This window comes from Lucilia sericata, unplaced genomic scaffold (assembly GCF_015586225.1).
Source record: "Lucilia sericata isolate MDLA Ls3-8-SP2 unplaced genomic scaffold, ASM1558622v1 Contig001423F_arrow, whole genome shotgun sequence".
NCBI classification, from domain to species: Eukaryota; Metazoa; Arthropoda; class Insecta; order Diptera; family Calliphoridae; genus Lucilia; species Lucilia sericata.
This window is the reverse complement of record NW_023995356.1, coordinates 952-23037: the sequence shown is the minus strand read 5'-3', so window position 1 is coordinate 23037 and position 22086 is coordinate 952. Positions and strand designations below refer to the sequence as shown.

At 31.8% G+C, this 22086-nt stretch overlaps 1 protein-coding gene and 1 pseudogene across 1 annotated transcript in view; one reads left to right on the top strand and one right to left on the bottom strand.

Annotated features, from left to right (window-relative positions):
* LOC119611338 (pre-mRNA-splicing factor ATP-dependent RNA helicase PRP16-like) overlaps positions 1–18304 on the top strand; it is a 69064-nt gene extending 50760 nt beyond the window's left edge. The window contains 9 exon segments of the mRNA XM_037966881.1: positions 16355–16523; positions 16526–16956; positions 16958–17066; positions 17069–17266; positions 17334–17359; positions 17361–17476; positions 17581–17788; positions 17790–18131; positions 18133–18304. Coding sequence (XP_037822809.1) covers positions 16355–16523; positions 16526–16956; positions 16958–17066; positions 17069–17266; positions 17334–17359; positions 17361–17476; positions 17581–17788; positions 17790–18131; positions 18133–18180 — 1647 coding nt within the window. The 3' untranslated portion in view covers positions 18181–18304.
* A 1283-nt stretch (positions 18305–19587) lies between these two features.
* On the bottom strand, positions 19588–21435 carry LOC119611337 (annotated as a pseudogene).
* Between the last annotated feature and the right edge of the window lie 651 nt (positions 21436–22086).

The following is a 22086-nucleotide window of genomic DNA, read 5'->3' as shown; positions in this document are numbered from 1 at the left end:
AAATATTAATACACAATAATATGGGCGCCATATTGAGTGGCATAATATTGAAATACGAATAAGTATAATATTAAAATAAATATTAGACAACAAGTACAATTGCACTCGTTAATACTAGAGAAATAAAGGGAGCAACAAAAATAGGTGTGTGTTATTAAAATCTAACAAAACTTGCAGATTAAAAAATGTATTTATACATAACCTTCATATGAGTCAGACTATATTCTGAAACTGCATAACAGCCTCATATCTTCATTATTTAAAGCCATTAAATCACACATTGATTTGTATTACCCTATTTGTCTATAAATTGTGGTATGCCTACACTAACACGGTTCCTCAGTTGCAGTAACATACATCCACACAACTATTGAAATGTATGTGCAAATTTTTCTTTAGCCCCCTCCATGCTCATTGGCATGCATCTGTTAAATCAGCTATAAACTAAAAAAAAAGAAAAATACAATATAGATAGAAAAAATAAAATTCATTTTCCAATCTTACAGTTGGCTATATGAAAAATATATATATTTTTTTCTCTCAAGTCTGTCAGTCGTTTTATGGTGGGTACAACAATAAAAGCAAAATTTATTTTTAGATTTTTTTGCAAAGTAAATTTAGCAAAAAAAAAAAATAATAATAATAAAAACAAAATAAATAAAAAACAACAACTGGTCGAGCACATGATAACAATAAAAAATTTACACAGTCTCTGACACAAGTTTGTAAGTTCATTTATAATTTGATTTAAATTTGCAACGATTCTTCTTATTAGTTCTTTGCAAGGTGAAATACTAAACATTTTATTTGAAACATTTTCCAATCGATCACTTCATATAAAATGAGTGATAACAGTAAGGCTAGTTTAGTTCCGGTTCAGTTTTAATCAAGTTAATATTCTAGTTCCGTTCTAGTTCCATTCTAGTTCAGTTCTAGTTTAGTTCTAATTCAGTTCTGGTTCAGTTCTAGTTCAGTTCTAGTTCAGTTCTAGTTCAGTTCTAGTTCAGTTCTAGTTCAGTTCTAGTTCAGTTCTAGTTCAGTTCTAGTTCAGTTCTAGTTCAGTTCTAGTTCTAGTTCAGTTCTAGTTCTAGTTCAGTTCTAGTTCAGTTCTAGTTCAGTTCTAGTTCAGTTCTAGTTCAGTTCTAGTTCTAGTTCAGTTCTAGTTCAGTTCTAGTTCAGTTCTAGTTCAGTTCTAGTTCAGTTCTAGTTCAGTTCTAGTTCAGTTCTAGTTCTAGTTCAGTTCTAGTTCAGTTCTAGTTCAGTTCAAGTTCAGTTCTAGTTCAGTTCTAGTTCAGTTCTAGTTCAGTTCTAGTTCAGTTCTAGTACAGTTCTAGTTCAATTCTAGTTCAGATCTAGTTCAGTTCTAGTTCAGTTCTAGTTCAGTTCTAGTTCAGTTCTAGTTCAGTTCTAGTTCAGTTCTAGTTCAGTTCTAGTTCAGTTCTAGTTCAGTTCTAGTTCAGTTCTAGTTCAGTTCTAGTTCAGTTCTAGTTCAGTTCTAGTTCAGTTCTAGTTCAGTTCTAGTTCAGTTCTAGTTCAGTTCTAGTTCAGTTCTAGTTCAGTTCTAGTTCAGTTCTAGTTCAGTTCTAGTTCAGTTCTAGTTCAGTTCTAGTTCAGTTCTAGTTCAGTTCTAGTTCAGTTCTAGTTCAGTTCTAGTTCAGTTCTAGTTCAGATCTAGTTCAGTTCTAGTTCAGTTCTAGTTCAGTTCTAGTTCAGTTCTTCAGTTCTAGTTCAGTTCTAGTTCAGTTCTAGTTCAGTTCTAGTTCAGTTCTAGTTCAGTTATCTAGTTCAGTTCTAGTTCAGTTCTCGTTCAGTTCTAGTTCAGTTCTAGTTCAGTTCTAGTTCAGTTCTAGTTCAGTATCTAGTTCAGTTCTAGTTCAGTTCTAGTTCAGTTCTAGTCAGTTCTAGTTCAGTTCTAGTTCAGTTCTAGTTCAGTTCTAGTTCAGTTCTAGTTCAGTTCTAGTTCAGTTCCTAGTTCCGTTCTAGTTCAGTTCTAGTTCAGTTCTAGTTCAGTTCTAGTTCAGTTCTAGTTCAGTTCTAGTTCAGTTCTAGTTCAGTTCTAGTTCAGTTCTAGTTCAGTTCTAGTTCCGTCTAGTTCAGTTCTAGTTCAGTTCTAGTTCAGTTCTAGTTCAGTTCTAGTTCAGTTTAGTTCAGTTCTAGTTCAGTTCTAGTTCAGTTCTAGTTCAGTTCTAGTTCAGTTCTAGTTCAGTTCTAGTTCAGTTCTAGTTCGTTCTAGTCAGTTCTAGTTCAGTTCTAGTTCAGTTCTAGTTCAGTTCTAGTTCAGTTCTAGTTCAGTTCTAGTTCAGTTCTAGTTCAGTTCTAGTTCAGTTCTAGTTCAGTTCAGTTCTAGTTCAGTTCTAGTTCAGTTCTAGTTCATTCTAGTTCAGTTCTAGTTCAGTTTCTAGTTCAGTTCTAGTTCAGTTCTAGTTCAGTTAGTCAGTTCTAGTTCAGTTCTAGTTCAGTTCTAGTTCAGTTCTAGTTCAGTTCTAGTTCAGTTCTAGTTCAGTTCTAGTTCAGTTCTAGTTCAGTTCTAGTTCAGTTCTAGTTCAGTTCTAGTTCAGTTCTAGTTCAGTTCTAGTCAGTTCTAGTTCAGTTCTAGTTCAGTTCTAGTTCAGTTCTAGTTCAGTTCTAGTTCAGTTCTAGTTCAGTTCTAGTTCAGTTCTAGTTCAGTTCTAGTTCAGTTCTAGTTCAGTTCTAGTTCAGTTCTGTCAGTTCTAGTTCAGTTCTAGTTCAGTTCTAGTTCAGTTCTAGTTCATTTAGTTCAGTTCTAGTTCAGTTCTAGTTTCAGTTCTAGTTCAGTTCTAGTTCAGTTCTAGTTCAGTTCTAGTTCAGTTCTAGTTCAGTTAGTCAGTTAGTCAGTTCTAGTTCAGTTCTAGTTCAGTTCTAGTTCAGTTCTAGTTCCAGTTCTAGTTCAGTTCTAGTTCAGTTCTAGTTCAGTTCTAGTTCGTTCTAGTTCAGTTCTAGTTCAGTTCTAGTTCAGTTCTAGTTCAGTTCTAGTTCAGTTCTAGTTCAGTTCTAGTCAGTTCTAGTTCAGTTCTAGGTTCTAGTTCAGTTCAGTTTTCTAGTTCAGTTCTAGTTCAGTTCTAGTTCAGTTCTAGTTCAGTTTCTAGTCGTCTAGTTAAGTTCTAGTTTCAGTTCTAGTTCAGTTCTAGTTCAGTTTAGTTCAGTTCTAGTTCAGTTCTAGTTCAGTTCTAGGTCAGTTCTAGTTCAGTTCTAGTCAGTTCTAGTTCAGTTCTAGTTCAGTTCTAGTTCAGTTCTAGTTCAGTTCTAGTTCAGTTCTAGTTCAGTTCTAGTTCAGTTCTAGTTCAGTTCTAGTTCAGTTCTAGTTCAGTTCTAGTTCAGTTCTAGTTCAGTTCTAGTTCAGTTCTAGTTCAGTTCTAGTTCAGTTCTAGTTCAGTTCTAGTCAGTTCTAGTTCAGTTCTCGTTCAGTTCTAGTTCAGTTCTAGTTCAGTTCTAGTTCAGTTCATAGTTCAGTCTAGTTCAGTTCTAGTTCAGTTCTAGTTCAGTTCTAGTTCAGTTCAGTTCTAGTTCAGTTCTAGTTCAGTTCTAGTTCAGTTCTAGTTCAGTTCTAGTTCAGTTCTAGTTCAGTTCTAGTTCAGTTCTAGTGCAGTTCTAGGTTAGTTCTAGTTCAGTTCTAGTTCAGTTCTTGTTCTGTTCCTGTTCAGTTGTAGTTTACTTGTACTTCAGTTGTGCTTTGAATTAAGTTTCATTAATTTCCCTCGAGAACATTATTTTAGACACTGTATATAGTTGTTTATGCATAAAATAAATAATAAATACAAATGCAAAAACAAAATAAAATGTAAATATTTTTTTTTTTCATTTTTTTAATTGCATTGTATGTATGTAGGTAATAGGTATTTATATCTAATTTGAACATGGATGTATGTATTATTTACTCACAACTGGTTGTAACTTGTACTCTCAGGATGAGTAAATGTCTTGTTGTTGGCAGTGATACCAGATAAAATGTTCGATAAAAAATCTAATATAATAATAGTTTTCCTATAAAAATATTGGTATAAAAGTTGTAATAAATAAATTTAGATATAACATCGATGTTCGATTTACAAAATTTGTTAATATGTTTTCAATCTAATCCGGTAATATAAAAATTTATTCTCCAAATTCTTTTTTGCAATCTGGCAATCTTAGTTTTTCTTTCTACGTTTTTAAAAAATATAAAATAATGCATCAACAGTTTTTAGGTTGATATTAGACAGACAGTAATAAAAAACAAAAACACAAAAAAACAGAAACAAAATCACGAACATTAGACAACGAACGACCCACAAAATAGAGAGTCAGTCACACAGTTTTTTTTATTGTTTTATACTTATTTTAAGTAAGGTTTGTAAAAACAAATAAAAACAACAATAATATTAATTATTTTTTATTTCGTTACTTTTTGTTTATATTTTTCGCCACATTACTATGATGTTATTCACCTCTTGCCAGGAATGAAGATGATGATGAAGATTGTTTACTCATAAAATTTAAACATGCGCCAGTTGAAATTCCTTTTCTTTTCTACTTGCATCTTCTTTACGTTTCGCAAATTCCCAAGAGATCTGTCATGTGTTATTGTAATTACAAAAATTTTAATTTTTATTATCTTCCTCAAAGAAAACAATAACAAACAATAAATACATAAGTAATAAAAAAAGTAAACAACTTTTGAATACAATTTAAGAGTCAAAGTAGAAAATTTACTTTTTTTATAGTTTTTGCATTCTTCTCTTTTATCTCCTCTGTGAGATTTTTGATTAAAAAATTGTTATTTTATCTGAGTATGTTTTGAATTTAAGAGTAATTTCGATATTTTGGGGCTTGTTCGTAGAAAAAAAAAGATAACAACAACAAGATTTGCCTTACACACCCCTTTTTCCATTGTTGTTAGTGTTTTTTTTTTTGCGTTTTATTTTGTTGCTATTATTTATTTGTATTTATTTACTTCTAATTAAATTATTGATATTACTTTTTTTCCATTTCTTGAGTGCATGAAGTCAATACTTATGTGTAGGTGGGTGTGTGTAAATTACGTATTTTAAAAATAAATTTCGTGTGGACATTGTAATTAAATTTTTTCGAAATGAATGTTTTTTATATTAAAAAAACGGACTACATGATAATGATATACAGGGTGTTATGGACTTATTTGGGTTTAATTAGATAGTACTATGCAGTCTCTTGCATGGTTGCCTCTCGAAATGTTGTCAAGATACTGACCACTTCAGATTTTGTACAACTTTTCTCTGGTTCTGACAAATTTTTATAATCCTCAAATTCTAGTAATTTTTAAGTCTTCAGATTTTGTCCATTTTACTGCAGAAAAAAGTCTTCATATTTTGACTATATTTCTATAGAGAAATTTTTTCAAATTCAACTAACAACTTCAATATAATAGTTAGTTAGTAGTTAGTTAGTTAGTTAGTTAGTTAGTTAGTATTTAGTTAGTTAGTTAGTTAGTTAGTTAGTTAGTTAGTTAGTTAGTAGTTAGTTAGTTAGTAGTTTAGTTAGTTAGTTAGTTAGTTAGTTAGTTAGTTAGTTAGTTAGTAGTTAGTTAGTTAGTTAGTTAGTTAGTTAGTTAGTGTTAGTTAGTTAGTTAGTTAGTTAGTTAGTTAGTTAGTTAGTTAGTTAGTTAGTAGTTAGTTAGTTAGTTAGTTAGTAGTTAGTTAGTTAGTAGTTAGTTAGTTAGTTAGTTAGTTAGTTAGTTAGTTAGTAGTTAGTTAGTTAGTAGTTAGTTAGTTAGTGTTAGTTAGTTAGTTAGTTAGTTAGTTAGTTAGTTAGTTAGTTAGTTAGTTAGTTAGTTAGTTAGTTAGTTAGTTAGTTAGTTAGTTAGTAGTTAGTTAGTTAGTTAGTTAGTTAGTTAGTTAGTTAGTTAGTTAGTTAGTTAGTTAGTTAGTTAGTTAGTTAGTTAGTTAGTTAGTTAGTTAGTTAGTTAGTTAGTTAGTTAGTTAGTTAGTTAGTTAGTTAGTTAGTAGTTAGTAGTTAGTTAGTAGTTAGTTAGTAGTTAGTTAGTTAGTTAGTTAGTTAGTTAGTTAGTTAGTTAGTTAGTTAGTTAGTTAGTTAGTTAGTTAGTTAGTTAGTTAGTTAGTTAGTTAGTTAGTTAGTTAGTTAGTTAGTTAGTTAGTTAGTTAGTTAGTTAGTTAGTTAGTTAGTTAGTTAGTTAGTTAGTTAGTTAGTTAGTTAGTTAGTTAGTTAGTTAGTTAGTTAGTTAGTTAGTTAGTTAGTTAGTTAGTTAGTTAGTTAGTTAGTTAGTTAGTTAGTTAGTTAGTTAGTAGTTAGTTAGTTAGTTAGTTAGTTAGTTAGTTAGTTAGTTAGTTAGTTAGTTAGTTAGTTAGTTAGTTAGTTAGTTAGTTAGTTAGTTAGTTAGTTAGTTAGTTAGTTAGTTAGTTAGTTAGTTAGTTAGTTAGTTAGTTAGTTAGTTAGTTAGTTAGTTAGTTAGTTAGTTAGTTAGTTAGTTAGTTAGTTAGTTAGTTAGTTAGTTAGTTAGTTAGTTAGTTAGTTAGTTAGTTAGTTAGTTAGTTAGTTAGTTAGTTAGTTAGTTAGTTAGTTAGTTAGTTAGTTAGTTAGTTAGTTAGTTAGTTAGTTAGTTAGTTAGTTAGTTAGTTAGTTAGTTAGTTAGTTAGTTAGTTAGTTAGTTAGTTAGTTAGTTAGTTAGTTAGTTAGTTAGTTAGTTAGTTAGTTAGTTAGTTAGTTAGTTAGTTAGTTAGTTAGTTAGTTAGTTAGTTAGTTAGTTAGTTAGTTAGTTAGTTAGTTAGTTAGTTAGTTAGTTAGTTAGTTAGTTAGTTAGTTAGTTAGTTAGTTAGTTAGTTAGTTAGTTAGTAGTTAGTTAGTTAGTTAGTTAGTTAGTTAGTTAGTTAGTTAGTTAGTTAGTTAGTTAGTTAGTTAGTTAGTTAGTTAGTTAGTTAGTTAGTTAGTTAGTTAGTTAGTTAGTAGTTAGTTAGTAGTTAGTTAGTTAGTTAGTTAGTTAGTTAGTTAGTTAGTTAGTTAGTTAGTTAGTTAGTTAGTTAGTTAGTTAGTTAGTTAGTTAGTTAGTTAGTTAGTTAGTTAGTTAGTTAGTTAGTTAGTTAGTTAGTTAGTTAGTTAGTTAGTTAGTTAGTAGTTAGTTAGTTAGTTAGTTAGTTAGTTAGTTAGTTAGTTAGTTAGTTAGTTAGTTAGTTAGTTAGTTAGTTAGTTAGTTAGTGTTAGTTAGTTAGTTAGTTAGTTAGTTAGTTAGTTAGTTAGTTAGTTAGTTAGTAGTTAGTTAGTTACTTAGTTAGTAAGTTAGTTAGTTAGTTAGTTTCACATTCACTACAGTTTTCTTTGTTCTTTTACTGTAAAGTGTTGCCAATAATTTATCTGACAATGATGCCACTTTTTTCCAACATTGTAAGATCTGACAACCTTGTATACAATAGCTTGGGGTCTTTTATTCAGATAAAAACTGTTGGTAACTGAAAATTTTTGCTAACTTGTAGAATACAGACCCTGTATTTTTCAAAAAAAAAAAAACATAAAATTCACATACACACATTTTCCAACTTATTGCAGCTTGTTTATTTACCCACCAACACATGACTCTCGCATATCTACATATAGGTATTGACTCTTTTATCGAATTGTAAAATTCACCATAAAGAGTAATAATTTTCAACTGCGTTAAAGAGAAATGATTTCCAATGTAATGTAGTTTTTAACTTTTACTCACGTGAATTTGTCCTTCTGTCAGACAATATTTACAAGTTTATTTTGTATATTTTATTTATAAATAAAATAAACAAAATAAAATAATTTTTAACGTACACAAATTAAATATTTCGAATATTTATGACACATTTTAAAGCAAAACATTTAAATAACGATGGAAAATGTAAAACAGTGGAGATGAAAAGTTATGATATTTTTCACTTAAAATAAATGAAATGAATTCCGATTTTATTTCTTCTTTGTTTTTGTGTGGAATGTGTCAACCCATTAATTTAAATATTTAATTCATTTTAACAATTTATTTTATTAAATATTTTGTATATTTATAAATTTAATTGTTTCATACTTAATTTATTATGGAAGTATGTGTCAGTTCACTTAAAACATTTTACAAATGGAGGAAATACCAAAAATTATAAAGAAAATAAAATTCATTTCCCTGGCTTTATTGAAAAATTATTTTAAAACATCAGAACAATTTTCAACATTATATACTGAGTTGAAAAAAAAAAAGAATTGTTGATTGCAACATATCAAAGTGAATAATGTGAATAATTTTTTTTGAGATAATAAATACTTTGTAGTCAACAAAATTATTAGAATTTTTTGGCTTAATTCCCAATAATTTTTTCATTTTATTTGTTCTGTACTTTTTTGTTAGAATTTGTTTAATATGAAAATTTAAATAATAAATAAAGAAATTTGTTTTAATATTTTTAATGTCTTGGTCACACTGTGACCTTAACAGTTTTATTTAGATTGTTTTTGTTTATATTTGTTTTTCTGCAATAAAAACTTAACACATTTTTATCAATTTTGAACTGTCTAAGAAGTAGAAACTGATGATGTTTCTTTATAGAAAACTTGGCAGAAATTGTTAAGCTGTCTGAAACTGATGTTTTAATTTCAGAAAGGTTATCAGAAACTAAGAACTTTCTCAGAAACTAAAAAAATTTTCTCAGTATAAAAGATTTCTGAAACTGTTGTCAGAAACAAACAAGTTTTCTCTACAAAAACTGGTAACTTTTCTATTGAAAAGTTACCAGAATCTGAGAACGTTTTTCTATTAGAAAGTCTTCCGAATCTGAAGACTTTTCTCTGTAAAAGTGAGAATCATTCCTCTGACTGACTTTTTTCTATAGAAAACATAACAGAATATGAGGATCATCTTCTATGGAAAAGTTGTCGGAATCTGGAGACTTTTGTATATAAAAAACTATATAGAAGCATTGTCAAAATCTGTAGATTTTTCTACTTAGAAAGTTGTCAGAATCTGAGAACATTTCTCTATGGAAAAGATGTCAGAATCTGAGAACATTTCTCTATAGAAAAGTTGTCAGAATCTGAGAACTTTTCTTTATAGAAAAGTTATCAGAATCTGAGAACTTTTCTCTATAGAAAAGTTGTCAGAATCTGAGGACTTTTCTTTATAGAAAAGTTGTCAGAATCTGAGGACTTTTCTTCATAGAAAAGTTATCAGAATCTGAGAACTTTTCTCTTTAGAAAAGTTGTCAGAATTTATGAACTATTCTCTTTAGAAAAGTTGTCAGAATCTGAGTGCTTTTCTCTATTGAAAAGTTGCCAAAATGTGAGGACTTTTTTCTATAGAGAAGTTGTCAGAATCTGAGGACTTTTCTCTATATAAAAGTTGTCAAAATCTGAGGACTTTCTCCATAGAAAAGTTGTCAGAATCTGAGGACTTTTCTCTATATAAAAGTTGTCAGAACCTGAGGACTTTTGTCTATAGAAAAGTTGTCAGAATCTGAGGACTTTTCTTTATAGAATAGTTGTCAGGATTTTAGCACTTTTCTCTATATAAAAGTTTCAGAATCTGAGGAATTTTCTCTATAAAAGTTGTCAAAATCTGAGGACTTTTCTCTATAGAAAAGTTTTCAGTATCTGAGGACTTTTTTCTATAGAGAAGTTGTCAGAATCTGAGGACTTTTCTCTATATAAAAGTTGTCATAATCTGAGGAATTTTCTCTACAGAAAAGTTGTCAGATTCTGAGTACTTTTCTATGTAGAAAAGTTGTCAGATTCTGAGTACTTTTCTCTATAGAAAAGTTGTCAGATTCTGAGTACTTTTCTCTAAAGAAAAGTTGTCAGATTCTGAGTACTTTTCTCTATAGAAAAGTTGTCAGATTCTGAGTCCTTTTCTCTATAGAAAAGTTGTCAGATTCTGAGTACTTTTCTCTAAAGAAAAGTTGTTATATACTGAGTACTTTTCTCTATAGAAAAGTTGTCAGATTCTGAGTACTTTTCTCTAAAGAAAAGTTGTCATATACTGAGTACTTTTCTCTACAGAAAAATTGTCAGAATCTGAGAACTTTTTTCTATAGAAAAGTTGTCCGATTCTGAGTACTTTTCTCTATAGAAAAGTTGTCAGAAACAGAGAACTTTTCTCTATAGAAAAGTTTTCAGAATCTGAAGACGTTTCTCTATAGAAAAGTTGCCAGAATCTGAGTACTTTTTTCTATATAAAAGTTGTCCGAATCTGAGGAATTTTCTCCATAGAAAAGTTGTCAGAATCTGAGAACTTTTCCCCATAAAAAAGTTGTCAGAATCTGAGAACTTTTCTCTATAGAAAAGTTATCAGAATCTGAGAACTTTTCTCTATAGAAAAGTTATCAGAATCTGAGAACTTTTCTCTATAGAGAAGTTATCAGAATCTGAGAAATTTTCTATAGTCAAATTGTCGGACTTTTCTCTATAAAAAAGTTGTCAGAATATTAGGATTTTTTCTAAAGAAAAGATGTCACAATCTGATGACTTTCCTTTATAAATAATTTCTCCGATTATAAACACTACTCTCTAAAGCAAAAATGTCATCTAATGATGAGTAATAATTATTTTTATCACAAGATATTCTAATTACCAAAGGAGGGTGTGTTAATTGACTGTAATTTTTTCATTTCATCATAATTTTAATTGTTTGCAATATAAAACATTTTAATTGTTAAACATTTAAGTATCAAATTACATTAGAATAATAAACAATAATTTCGCCACAATATCACGTTTCAATTGTAAACTTTAAAAATCATTCTTATGATAAGAAAAAAGGTGTTAGTAAATTTCCCTTACGTTCGATTTAAAAAAAATTCAAAATTACTTATATATCTTATCTAGAGATAATACTGGGAACAACTTAAATATTACCCCAGATCAGCATTATTCATATTTATTTGACCTTAAACAAGTTTATTTGTGTGTCACGATATTTTGTCTTTAAACACGTTTGCAAAAAAAAAACTTTCTTATCTAGAGATAAACGTTTCTAGAGATTTTCTGTTTCAGATACGATGATTAGGATTTTGCCATTTATTATTATTAATCATAGTTAGAGGGGTAATTTTTATTGTTGTTTAAAGTTCGGCTATAAATAATATTAATTAAATATTGGTCATTATACTTCTGTTAATTTTTTAATTTATGATTTTTAAAACGTATATATTTGTCACTAATATTGTGTATTTGCGTAGTAGTTGTTTACCTAAAATTTTAAATAAGTTGTCAGTAGTTTAGTAATCGGATAGGTAACTAACTTTTCTAATAAATAAATGATTGTTTTCTATTAATAGAATAGTAGAAATAGAAGAGACAGGGTGGTAAACAACAAACAACCGTTGAATAGAGACGTAATATGAAGATTACGTCCAGCCAAGTGAAAATATGAAATTCATACTCATTTTAATCGATAGATCAGAGAGATCGTTGAAGTGGGTCTACCCTAGAAGTTGGTTTCTAGCCGTTTCCAGTTATAGAGAAGATTGGCTACCGTTTCATCTTTATCCTCATTCTGACAGCAGAAGCTGTCATTGTATAGAAGATCAATGCGTCTAGGAGATAAGTAGTTCTATGTGGGTTCATATGAGGTCACAACGCTCTAGAGTTCGAGCATGTGTATTCACTCGGCTAGCTATCCCACAGAAATGATCTATTTTCAGTTCACTTAGCATAGTTCCAACTCTTGCCAAAAAGTCGTCAATATTATTGCTATATGTTGTCTCGTGTCCTTTGACTTATATAAGGGTAATGTTTGAATGTCTGATGGACTGATGTAGATGTGGAAAACATACCAATAAGGGATTTAATAGCAACTTAATTATAGGTATAAATTCAAATATCTCTTTTAGATATCCGATAGTACCTTAGCCAATTCGACGACCTCTTGATCGCTAATATTTCAGCTGGAGGGATACTGCAGTCATCATTGAGCCTAAAAGAGATTTTACACCCAAATTATTCAATAAAAATTCCACAACCAACTTCTTTCTTTGTCTTGGATTTATTATTTAACGAAAGGAGGGATTCTTGGAACTCCTCCTATGATATTGGAATTGTCCAAAGAGACACTGTTCAGGGATAAAATGATCAACGGCATTTTGGGATCTCGGCATAAGATCCGTGAGCAAATGTAGGAATCCATTGCTACATGGAGGGCTCTAAAGTGGGTTTATAAAGCGGGCCTGGAGTTCTGAAGGCCCAGAAACATAAATATTCTACCGTTTTCCGAATCACAACACTAGCTGAGGTCCGAGCAATAACGGAATGCGTAAATTGGATTAGAATAAATATGGCGCCAACAGGGGTTAATATATTTTCCGACAACAACTAGACAATTCTGGAGATATCAGGTGAAAAGGTTAAATTTAAGACCATATAGTAAAAAAGCCTTAACCGAATACTCTTAAAGAGGTAAATTTTGCATCATATAGGTACCAGGCCACTCTGGAATAGTCGGCAACGAAAAATCGAATGTATTTGCTTTAAAAGGAAGGATCGTATAGGGTAACTCTAACGATGTTAGTGTAACTTTTCTCTATAGAAAAGTTATCAGAATCTGAGGATCATCTTCTGTTTAAGAATTGTTAGAATCTGAGGACTTTTATCTATATAAAAGGAAAGGGAAACTATAGAAAAATTGTCAGACTTTTCAGTTTAAGTTGTCAGAATCTGAGCTGAGAATCAGTCCAAAACCGACGACTTTTTCTCTAGAAAAGTTGTCAAAATCTAAAGACTTTGATCTGTAGAAAACTTGTCAAAATCTGAGGACTTTGATCTGTAAAAAACTTGTCAGAATCTGAGGACTTTGATCTGTTGAAAATTTGCAGTAAACTGAAGACTTTTCTCTATAGAAAAGTTGCCAGAATATTAGTACATTTCTCTATAGGAAAATTATCGGAATCTGAGCACTTCTTCGTAGAACATTTTATAAAATCTGAGGATTTTTCACTATAGAACAATTATCAGAACTGGAAGACTTCCACTATAGAAAATATGCAGGTATGTATTTTGAGTGATCACATAGGAATACGGGCATAACTATACAAAATTGGACGTGCGGATTCAGATAAATATATAGAGGGCAGTGAAACTCTGGAGCACTTTCTTTGCCATTGTTAGGCTGTTGAAATGGAGAGATGTAGCCTAAGGACTCTGATAGGGATTTTAGCGGATCATTGTTCAGTTAGAGCATGTGAGATGAGGAACGAGAGACTTTTGAACCTATTATTTGCCATTATCCAAAAATACATAGTCTATGGGGAAAATAGCTAGAAAATAGGCTTCACAACGAACTAGGCAGTATTGTTGGGTAACACCCATGTAGTATGTCAGGTTTTACATTATAGCAAAGATTCTGGTTTCCTCTCTCACTTCTTATACTTCGATATGTATTTATTATTATTCAAGAAGTAGCTTTAGTTCACAGTCGATAGCGGTCACCGAGTCCATCCAAACCTATTGAATGGCTTGTCTATTCCACTACAACCCCTCCAAAAACTTTTGGAAATTTCCGCAAAATTTTTATTAAAATGAGGGTATGCATTAAAAAATCAACTAAATTAGAAACTCTTTTACACGTGCATCCTATAGATTCCCAAACTGTCTTCCAGTACAAATCATATTTATTAATCATTTGTCTTAATTTAGATTTAAAAGGGGCCAACACAGCTAATACTTATTCTATATTAAATGAGTTGTTATTCTTTAAGTAGAAGTAATAAATGTAGAATATTGTTAAATTCAATTTAAAAATAATCATACCTCCTCCTCATCCTCCACACCATTACCACCTTATTTTCCATAATACATTTTGTTTTTTATTTTATTGTTTTGTTGTATTTGTCATTGAGACAAAAAAAAAATTGTACAATGTACGAACATAAATACAACAAAAAATAACAACAATAATACACTAATACATGCCTACGTGCCGACTAACATGTATGAATATTTGCTTTCAATGTGTAAAAATTATTATTGAATAAAACAACAAAAACAAAATAATCAAAAACATGAAAGATAAATACATTTTAAGAGAGATACTTTCAAAGTATTCTTGAAAAAAGTATCTCTTAAAATGTGCTGTAAATTGATTACAACTCTTAAAAAGTGAGGTGTTATTTATGAAAATGTTAGAGCTTTCCTAAATTTAAGAGAGTGTAATTTAGTTGAGGATGTAATTTAATTTTAAGGATGTAGTTTAGTTTTAAGGACATGTTAAGAGCAGTCATCAAAACTTCAGCACGACAATTTCGGTAATTTTTGTATGTAAACAGTCTAAAGTCTAGTCTATAGTCTAGTCTATAGTCTAGTCTATAGTCTAGTCTATAGTCTAGTCTATAGTCTAGTCTATAGTCTAGTCTATAGTCTAGTCTATAGTCTAGTCTATAGTCTAGTCTAGTCTATAGTCTAGTCTATAGTCTAGTCTATAGTCTAGTCTATAGTCTAGTCTATAGTCTAGTCTATAGTCTAGTCTATAATCTAGTCTATAGTCTAGTCTATAGTCTAGTCTATAATCTAGTCTATAGTCTAGTCTATAATCTAGTCTATAGTCTAGTCTCTAGTCTATAGTCTAGTCTATAGTCTAGTCTATAGTCTAGTCTATAGTCTAGTCTAGTCTAGTCTATAGTCTAGTCTATAGTCTAGTCTATAGTCTAGTCTATAGTCTAGTCTATAGTCTAGTCTATAGTCTAGTCTATAGTCTAGTCTATAGTCTAGTCTATAGTCTAGTCTATAGTCTAGTCTATAGTCTAGTCTATAGTCTAGTCTATAGTCTAGTCTATAGTCTAGTCTATAGTCTAGACTATAGTCTAGTCTATAGTCTAGTCTATAGTCTAGTCTATAGTCTAGTCTATAGTCTAGTCTATAGTCTAGTCTATAGTCTAGTCTATAGTCTAGTCTATAGTCTAGTCTATAGTCTAGTCTATAGTCTAGTCTATAGTCTAGTCTATAGTCTAGTCTATAGTCTAGTCTATAGTCTAGTCTATAGTCTAGTCTATAGTCTAGTCTATAGTGTAGTCTATAGTCAGTCTATAGTATCTAGTCTATAGTCTAGTCTATAGTCTAGTCTATAGTCTAGTCTATAGTCTAGTCTCTAGTCTAGTCTATAGTCGAGTCTATAGTCTAGTCTATAGTCTAGTCTATAGTCTAGTCTATAGTCTAGTCTATAGTCTAGTCTATAGTCTAGTCGATAGTCTAGTCTATATAGTTCTAGTCTAGTCCTATGGTCTAGTTTGTTATCTAGTCTATAGTCTACTCTATAGTGTATTCCTATATCTAGTCCTGTAGTCTAGTCTATAGTCTAGTCTATAGTTTAGTCTATAGTCTAGTCTATAATCTAGTCTATGGTCTAGTCTACAATCTACGTCTATAATCACGTCTATAGTCTAGTCTATAGTCCTAGTCTATAGTCTAGTCTATAGTCTAGTCTATAGTCTAGTCTATAGTCTAGTCTATAGTCTAGTCTATAGTCTAGTCTATAGTCTAGTCTATAGTCTAGTCTATAGTCTAGTCTATAGTCTACTCTATAGTCTAGTCTATAGTCTAGTCTATAGTCTAGTCTATAGTTTAGTCTATAGTCTAGTCTAGTCTATAGTCTAGTCCATAGTCTAGTCTATAGTCTAGTCTATAATCTAGTCTATAGTGTAGTCTATAGTCTAGTCTATAGTTTATAGTCTAGTCTATAGTCTAGTCTAGTTTGTGGTCTAGTATATGGTCTAGTCTATGGTCTAGTTTGTTATCTAGTCTATAGTCTACTCTATAATGTAGTCTATAATCTAGTCTGTAGTCTAGTCTATAGTCTAGTCTATTGTCTAGTCTATAGTCTAGTCTATGGTCTAGTCTATAGTCTAGTCTATAATCTAGTCTATAGTGTAGTCTATAGTCTAGTCTATAGTTTATAGTCTAGTCTATAGTCTAGTCTATTGGCTAGTCTATAGTCTAGTCTATGGTCTAGTCTATAGTCTAGTCTATAGTGTAGTCTATAGTGTAGTCTATAGTCTAGTCTATAGTTTAGTTTATAGTCTAGTCTATAGTCTAGTATATACAATTGTATATAGACTTGTCTATAGTCTAGTCTATAAATAAATAATTAGTTAAATTCTCTTGAGCAATATGGCGAAATTCTATATATTTCACCACTTTGATTTTAAGAGCTAATAGATGCAAAGAGATAACACAGCTACTCTTAGAAAGGACCTTAATTAAAGGAAAAAAAAAACAAACTCAATAATATAAATAAATTTCCTTGACCTATTTGCCTCCTTTAAATTAAGAATTACTAGCAGAAAACTGGAATGATTCAATTACTTACAATTAGTTTTGATAATGAGCTAATAATGTCTTCTTATAATTATATTGTTTTCTTTCTTATCCCTAGATTGTTGCCAGGCGACGTGATTTAAAATTAATTGTTACTTCTGCCACTATGGATTCTACGAAATTTGCCACTTTCTTTGGTAATGTGCCCACATTTACTATACCTGGACGTACCTTTCCCGTTGATGTTATGTTTAGTAAAAATACTTGTGAAGATTATGTAGATGCGGCTGTAAACAAGCTCTACAAATTCATTTAACACCCAACGAAGGTGATATGTTGATTTTTATGCCGGGTCAGGAGGATATTGAGGTGACATGTGAAGTGTTGGCCGAACGTTTGTTGGAAATAGAAAATGCTCCCGAATTGTCTATACTGCCAATATATTCACAACTGCCTTCCGATTTACAAGCGAAAATTTTCCAAAAATCCCCTGAAGGTTTGCGTAAATGTGTGGTGGCCACTAATATTGCGGAAACTTCTCTAACAGTGGATGGTATTATTTATGTTATTGATTCGGGTTATTGTAAATTAAAGGTGTATAATCCACGTATTGGTATGGATGCTTTACAAATCTATCCCATATCCCAGGCCAATGCCAATCAACGTTCCGGTCGTGCCGGACGTACTGGTCCCGGGCAGGCCTATCGTTTGTATACACAAACGTCAGTATAAAGAAGATTTGTTGGCCTTGACGGTACCTGAAATACAACGTACCAATTTGGCTAATACCGTTTTGCTGCTGAAATCTTTGGGTGTTGTGGATTTATTGCAATTCATTTCATGGATCCTCCTCCTCAGGATAATATTTTGAATTCTTTATATCAATTATGGATTTTGGGTGCTTTAGATCATACGGGTGCCTTGACACCCTTAGGCAGACAAATGGCTGAGTTTCCTTTGGATCCACCGCAGTGTCAAATGTTAATAGTGTCCTGTCAAATGGAATGCAGTGCAGAAGTTTTGATTATAGGTGAGGTTACATAGGAAGTTATATAGCAAATTTTCATTTTTTATAACTATTTATTATATCACTTTAGTCTCCATGTTGTCGGTGCCTTCAATATTTTTACCGTCCAAAAGGTCGTGAGGAGGAGGCAGATGGTGTACGAGAAAAGTTTCAAGTACCTGAATCGGATCATTTAACCTATCTCAATGTCTATCTGCAGTGGAAACAAAACAAGTAAGTTGCCTACAACAAAGCATAACAATAAACAAAACTAAACACTTATTTAACTATCATTTTAATTTTTTTTTTATTCATTTTCTCAGTTAACCCCCCCACAGCTATAGTTCAAACTGGTGCAATGAACATTTCATACATGTCAAGGCCATGCGTAAGGTACGTGAAGTACGCCAACAGCTCAAAGACATTTTGATTCAGCAAAAACTCAATGTGAAATCATGCGGCACCGATTGGGATATTATACGTAAATGTATTTGTTCTGCCTATTTCTATCAGGCAGCACGTCTTAAGGGCATAGGGGAATATGTTTAATTTACGTACCGGCATGCCTTGTCATTTACATCCCACTTCGGCCTTGTATGCCTGGGCACCACCCCCCGACTATGTGGTCTATCATGAACTGGTTATGACAGCCAAAGAGTATATGCAATGTGCCACCGCTGTCGATGGTTATTGGTTGGCTGAATTGGGTCCTATGTTCTTTTCCGTCAAAGAAACGGGTCGCAGTGGTCGTGAGAAAAAGAAACAGGCTGCCGAACATCTTAAGGAAATGGAAACACAAATGCGTTTGGCTCAAGAGGAAATTGAAGAACGTAAAATCAAGGCTGCTCAGAGGGAAGAACAATTGGCTAATAAACAAGAAATTGCTACACCCGGGTGTCACAACTCCTAGACGTACACCGGGACGCATCGGATTGTAGTTTAGAAGGCCGCTTTTGGAATTTTTTTTTTTTTGTTTGAATAGCTTTAGTTTAACGAAAGATAATAAAAAAAATAATGATAATTGTTTCTGCTAAAAAAAATGGAATAAAGTTATAAAAAACTTTACAATTTTGTATTGGAAATGTTAAGAGGGTCCAACTTTTAATCTTCATTTTTGTTAAAAATGCTATGCTGAATCGGAAAATGGTTTGAGAACTGAGCTAGGTCCAATATTTCATAAAAACGAAATTTCATTTCATATCAAGGTTTCTCTAATATGTGAGGTTCTTGTCTTGGCTATCAAAATATTTCAATAGTCAAGTCCAGAACCCACAAATGTAGAGAATGTAGAGTAGAATCAGTCTGAAATGTTCGGAAATTTAAATTAATTATTTAATTAAATTATCAACTAATTATACCCTACATCACTAACACTAAGAAATATTGATCCTACAATTGACCCATGGTGGGCTGGTTGTTTGATCTCTATAGGATCGGTCTTTGGTCCAAATATCTATAGTTTTAATAGAAGATTTACATAGACTAACATATGGATTTAGTGAGGGAAAAGATCCTTATTTGGGTTACGAACATCAGCGCAAACTATGGAATAGACTGACGATTATTTGAGTCGAAGTGTTAATATGTATTTTTTATTTCATCCTAAAAGTATACTATAGTTTTTTGCGTGTTAGTTTTTATGGTAATGTTGCCACACGATTAGAAATTGTGCAGGTTAGGGATTATGGAAAAGTTTTTAGTTAAGAAATTCTTAACATGAATTAACGGTAATATCTATTCCAAAATCTTTAAATTTTTTACTCAGAGGATTAGGGATTTTGTTTATTTAATTAAACCGAAAAGATTTATTATAAGATATCTTTGAAGAGCATGTTTAAACGCGCGGTCACCTTAAGGCATCATGTTGTTTAAGTCCGTGAATTGGCTAGATTCTAAAGAAATAGTTTAAGTCCTTTTTCGGCCGTTTTTCTAACTACCGGACCACCTTGATATAGGAATTTCGGTACGTAGATTATTAAAAAGTAAAAACAAACCATTCAATAAATGCATTGTGACCAGCCTACTAAACACTTTAACTAAAAGACGTCATTCCATTTTTTATCACAAAAAAGCACAATATTCTAGAATTTAACAACAATATTTGCTGTTGCTGCCTTAAATCTGTTTGTTTACAATCTAATCTTTGTATAATTTATAGATTTCATTCAAAATAACTTATCCACAAGAATGGTTATCTCAATAGTTAAAGCATAATAAAATACTTTTTCAAAATACTTTAATATATATATATAAAAAAATCAACAATATTATAATATACACACTTATAATGATTATATACACGTTATTTAAAAACTTTTCTTACTTCCTGATATTCTAAACATTTTTTATATATTTTTGGAAGTAGAAATTTCCTGCTCCTTTTCAATCGCGTTCAGCCATACACTTTCAATTTCTTCAACGGTACGTGGCACAATGGCGAAATTTTCATTGCCATTCTTGGTAATGAGAACATCATCTTCTATGCGTACAACCCGCCAAAGTTACGGAAACGTTCAAAGACTTCTTTTGACAATGAATTATTAAGTTTAGGATCAGCGCAAAGCTTGTCCATCAAAATGTCGACAAAGTAACAGCCGGGTTCAACGGTAACATACATGCCATCCTTAAGTGTACGTGCAAAACGCAACTTACTAATCCAGGATTCAGTGGGGCGTGCTGGTTGGTCCGGGCAAATAGCACCCTACATCATGGACATCGAGACCAATAAGATGACCCAAACCATGAGGTTGGAATGTGCCAGCCAAACCGGCAGCCAAACATTTCATCTACATCACCCTGCAACATGCCACCAGCCTTGAGATGTTCCAACAAAACACGGCAAGACAAACGATGCATATCTACCCAGGAAACACCATCTTTGGCTTCTTTTAGAACAGCATTACGGGCAGCCAAGACGGCATTGTAAATGAATTTTTGATCTTCATTGAATTTGCCATTGGCTGGGAAACTGCAAGTGATATCGGCAGCATAGCCACAATAATTGGCGCCCATATCGAAGAGACACATATCACCATCCTTAACAGCTTTGTCATTGGGAGCAGCAGCATGACCATAATGCAAAACAGCTGAATTAACACCACTACCACAGATGCAAGTGTAGGAGGCATGGCGGCAACCACCAACCGAGTAGGAATGATGTAAGAATAAAGATTCGCCTTCATATTCACTGCGACCAGGACGCATAAATTTCATGACTTTAATGTGAGCATCTGAAGAGACCTTGGCCACATAACGTAAAACTTCAATTTCCTCGGGTGACTTGAGAACACGGCACTCGGCAATAATGGGATGTAAAATATCACAATTGACCACAAATTTCTCAATACCCTCGAAGGAGGCAGGCTTGGAGCGTAAACCACTATCGGTATTTAAACCGCTCAAAGTTAAAATCAATTTGGGAGCAGCCTTTTCAAAGAAAGCATTCAATTCATCGGCATACAAAACACGATCAACTTCATACATGGCTTTGAATTCCTCCAAACTTAATAGACGACCCATCCAGGTGGCATATTCCTCGGGAAGACGGGGTACAAATAAAACAGACTCACCACTCTCTACATTTAAAACACCATAACAATCGGGTTCCTTGACACCAAACAAATATTGGAAATAGGATTCTTGACGGAAATTGTAGTTGATATCGGTATCATTGAAACTGACATCTTTGCCACCTTCCAACAAAACAAAGGATCCCTTTTCCACTGCCTTGCTTTCTCTTAAAGCGTTACATACCTTCTCGCGATTTTTACGAAACAAAGCCATGGGTACGGCATGAGTTTCGGGTCCCATTTGAAAAGTGGCCATGTTTAAGCTGTTACAAAGGATTATTAAAATATATTTTTATAAGCTTTCTCCGTAATTTATTTTATTTTTATTGTATTTTAGCTAAAATGTACTTACTTTTTTGTTTATTATAGTTTTATCTTGAACTCGCCTTCTATTGTAGATTATAGTTTATTGTTCTCGATTTTCTTTTGTTGCTCGTTTGCTTCCAGCGACTTGCTAATAAAACCAACTCACTTGGTCGTTGTCCAAATTGCAACTGCTTACTATTCCGTTTGCAGTAATAAAATTTATTTTAATTAAATATGCGGTAAAGTGGGTTGTGTTTTCTTTCTTTTTTCTATTTAGATAACAAATTTTGTAGTTTCTTTTACGTTTATTATTTTGTTATTGTTTATTCGGTGTTTTGTTTTTGTTATCATTGCGGTTTAGTGCTGCCATATCATATTGTTATCATTAGAAATTATTCAGGGTTCGAAATTAGAAAAATAATGTTATAATTGAGTAATAACGGTAATATATAATGAAAATTTCACACTAACTTAGAATTTGAGGTTTTACAGTATTAACTCTAAAAAAGAAAGAACACTTTTCGATACTGCTAATATCGCAGAACTGAGGAGATCACACCCTTCAATGAGGAAGATACAAATCTTTCACAGTATATATCAAAGCAATACCTCCATTGACATATTGAAGCTAGAAAGTTGAAATTAGAGCAGGAGATTGGTCACCAGTCAAATAGATCCAATAAGGAATTTAGGAAATTCAAACAAAGGGTAAAAATGGGGTAACTTCATATCTCCTAACCTAAGAAAAGTTACAACAACATTTTAGCTAGTTATTAGTTAGTTAGATAGATAGATAGATAGATAGATGATAGAGCTAGATAGATAGATAGATGATAGCTAGATCGATATAGATAGATAGATAGATCGATATATAGATCGTAGATAGCTAGCTAGCTCGCTCGCTCTCGCTCGCTCGCTCGGTCTCTCGCTAGCTCGCTCGCTCGCTCGCTCGCTCGCTCGCTCGCTCGC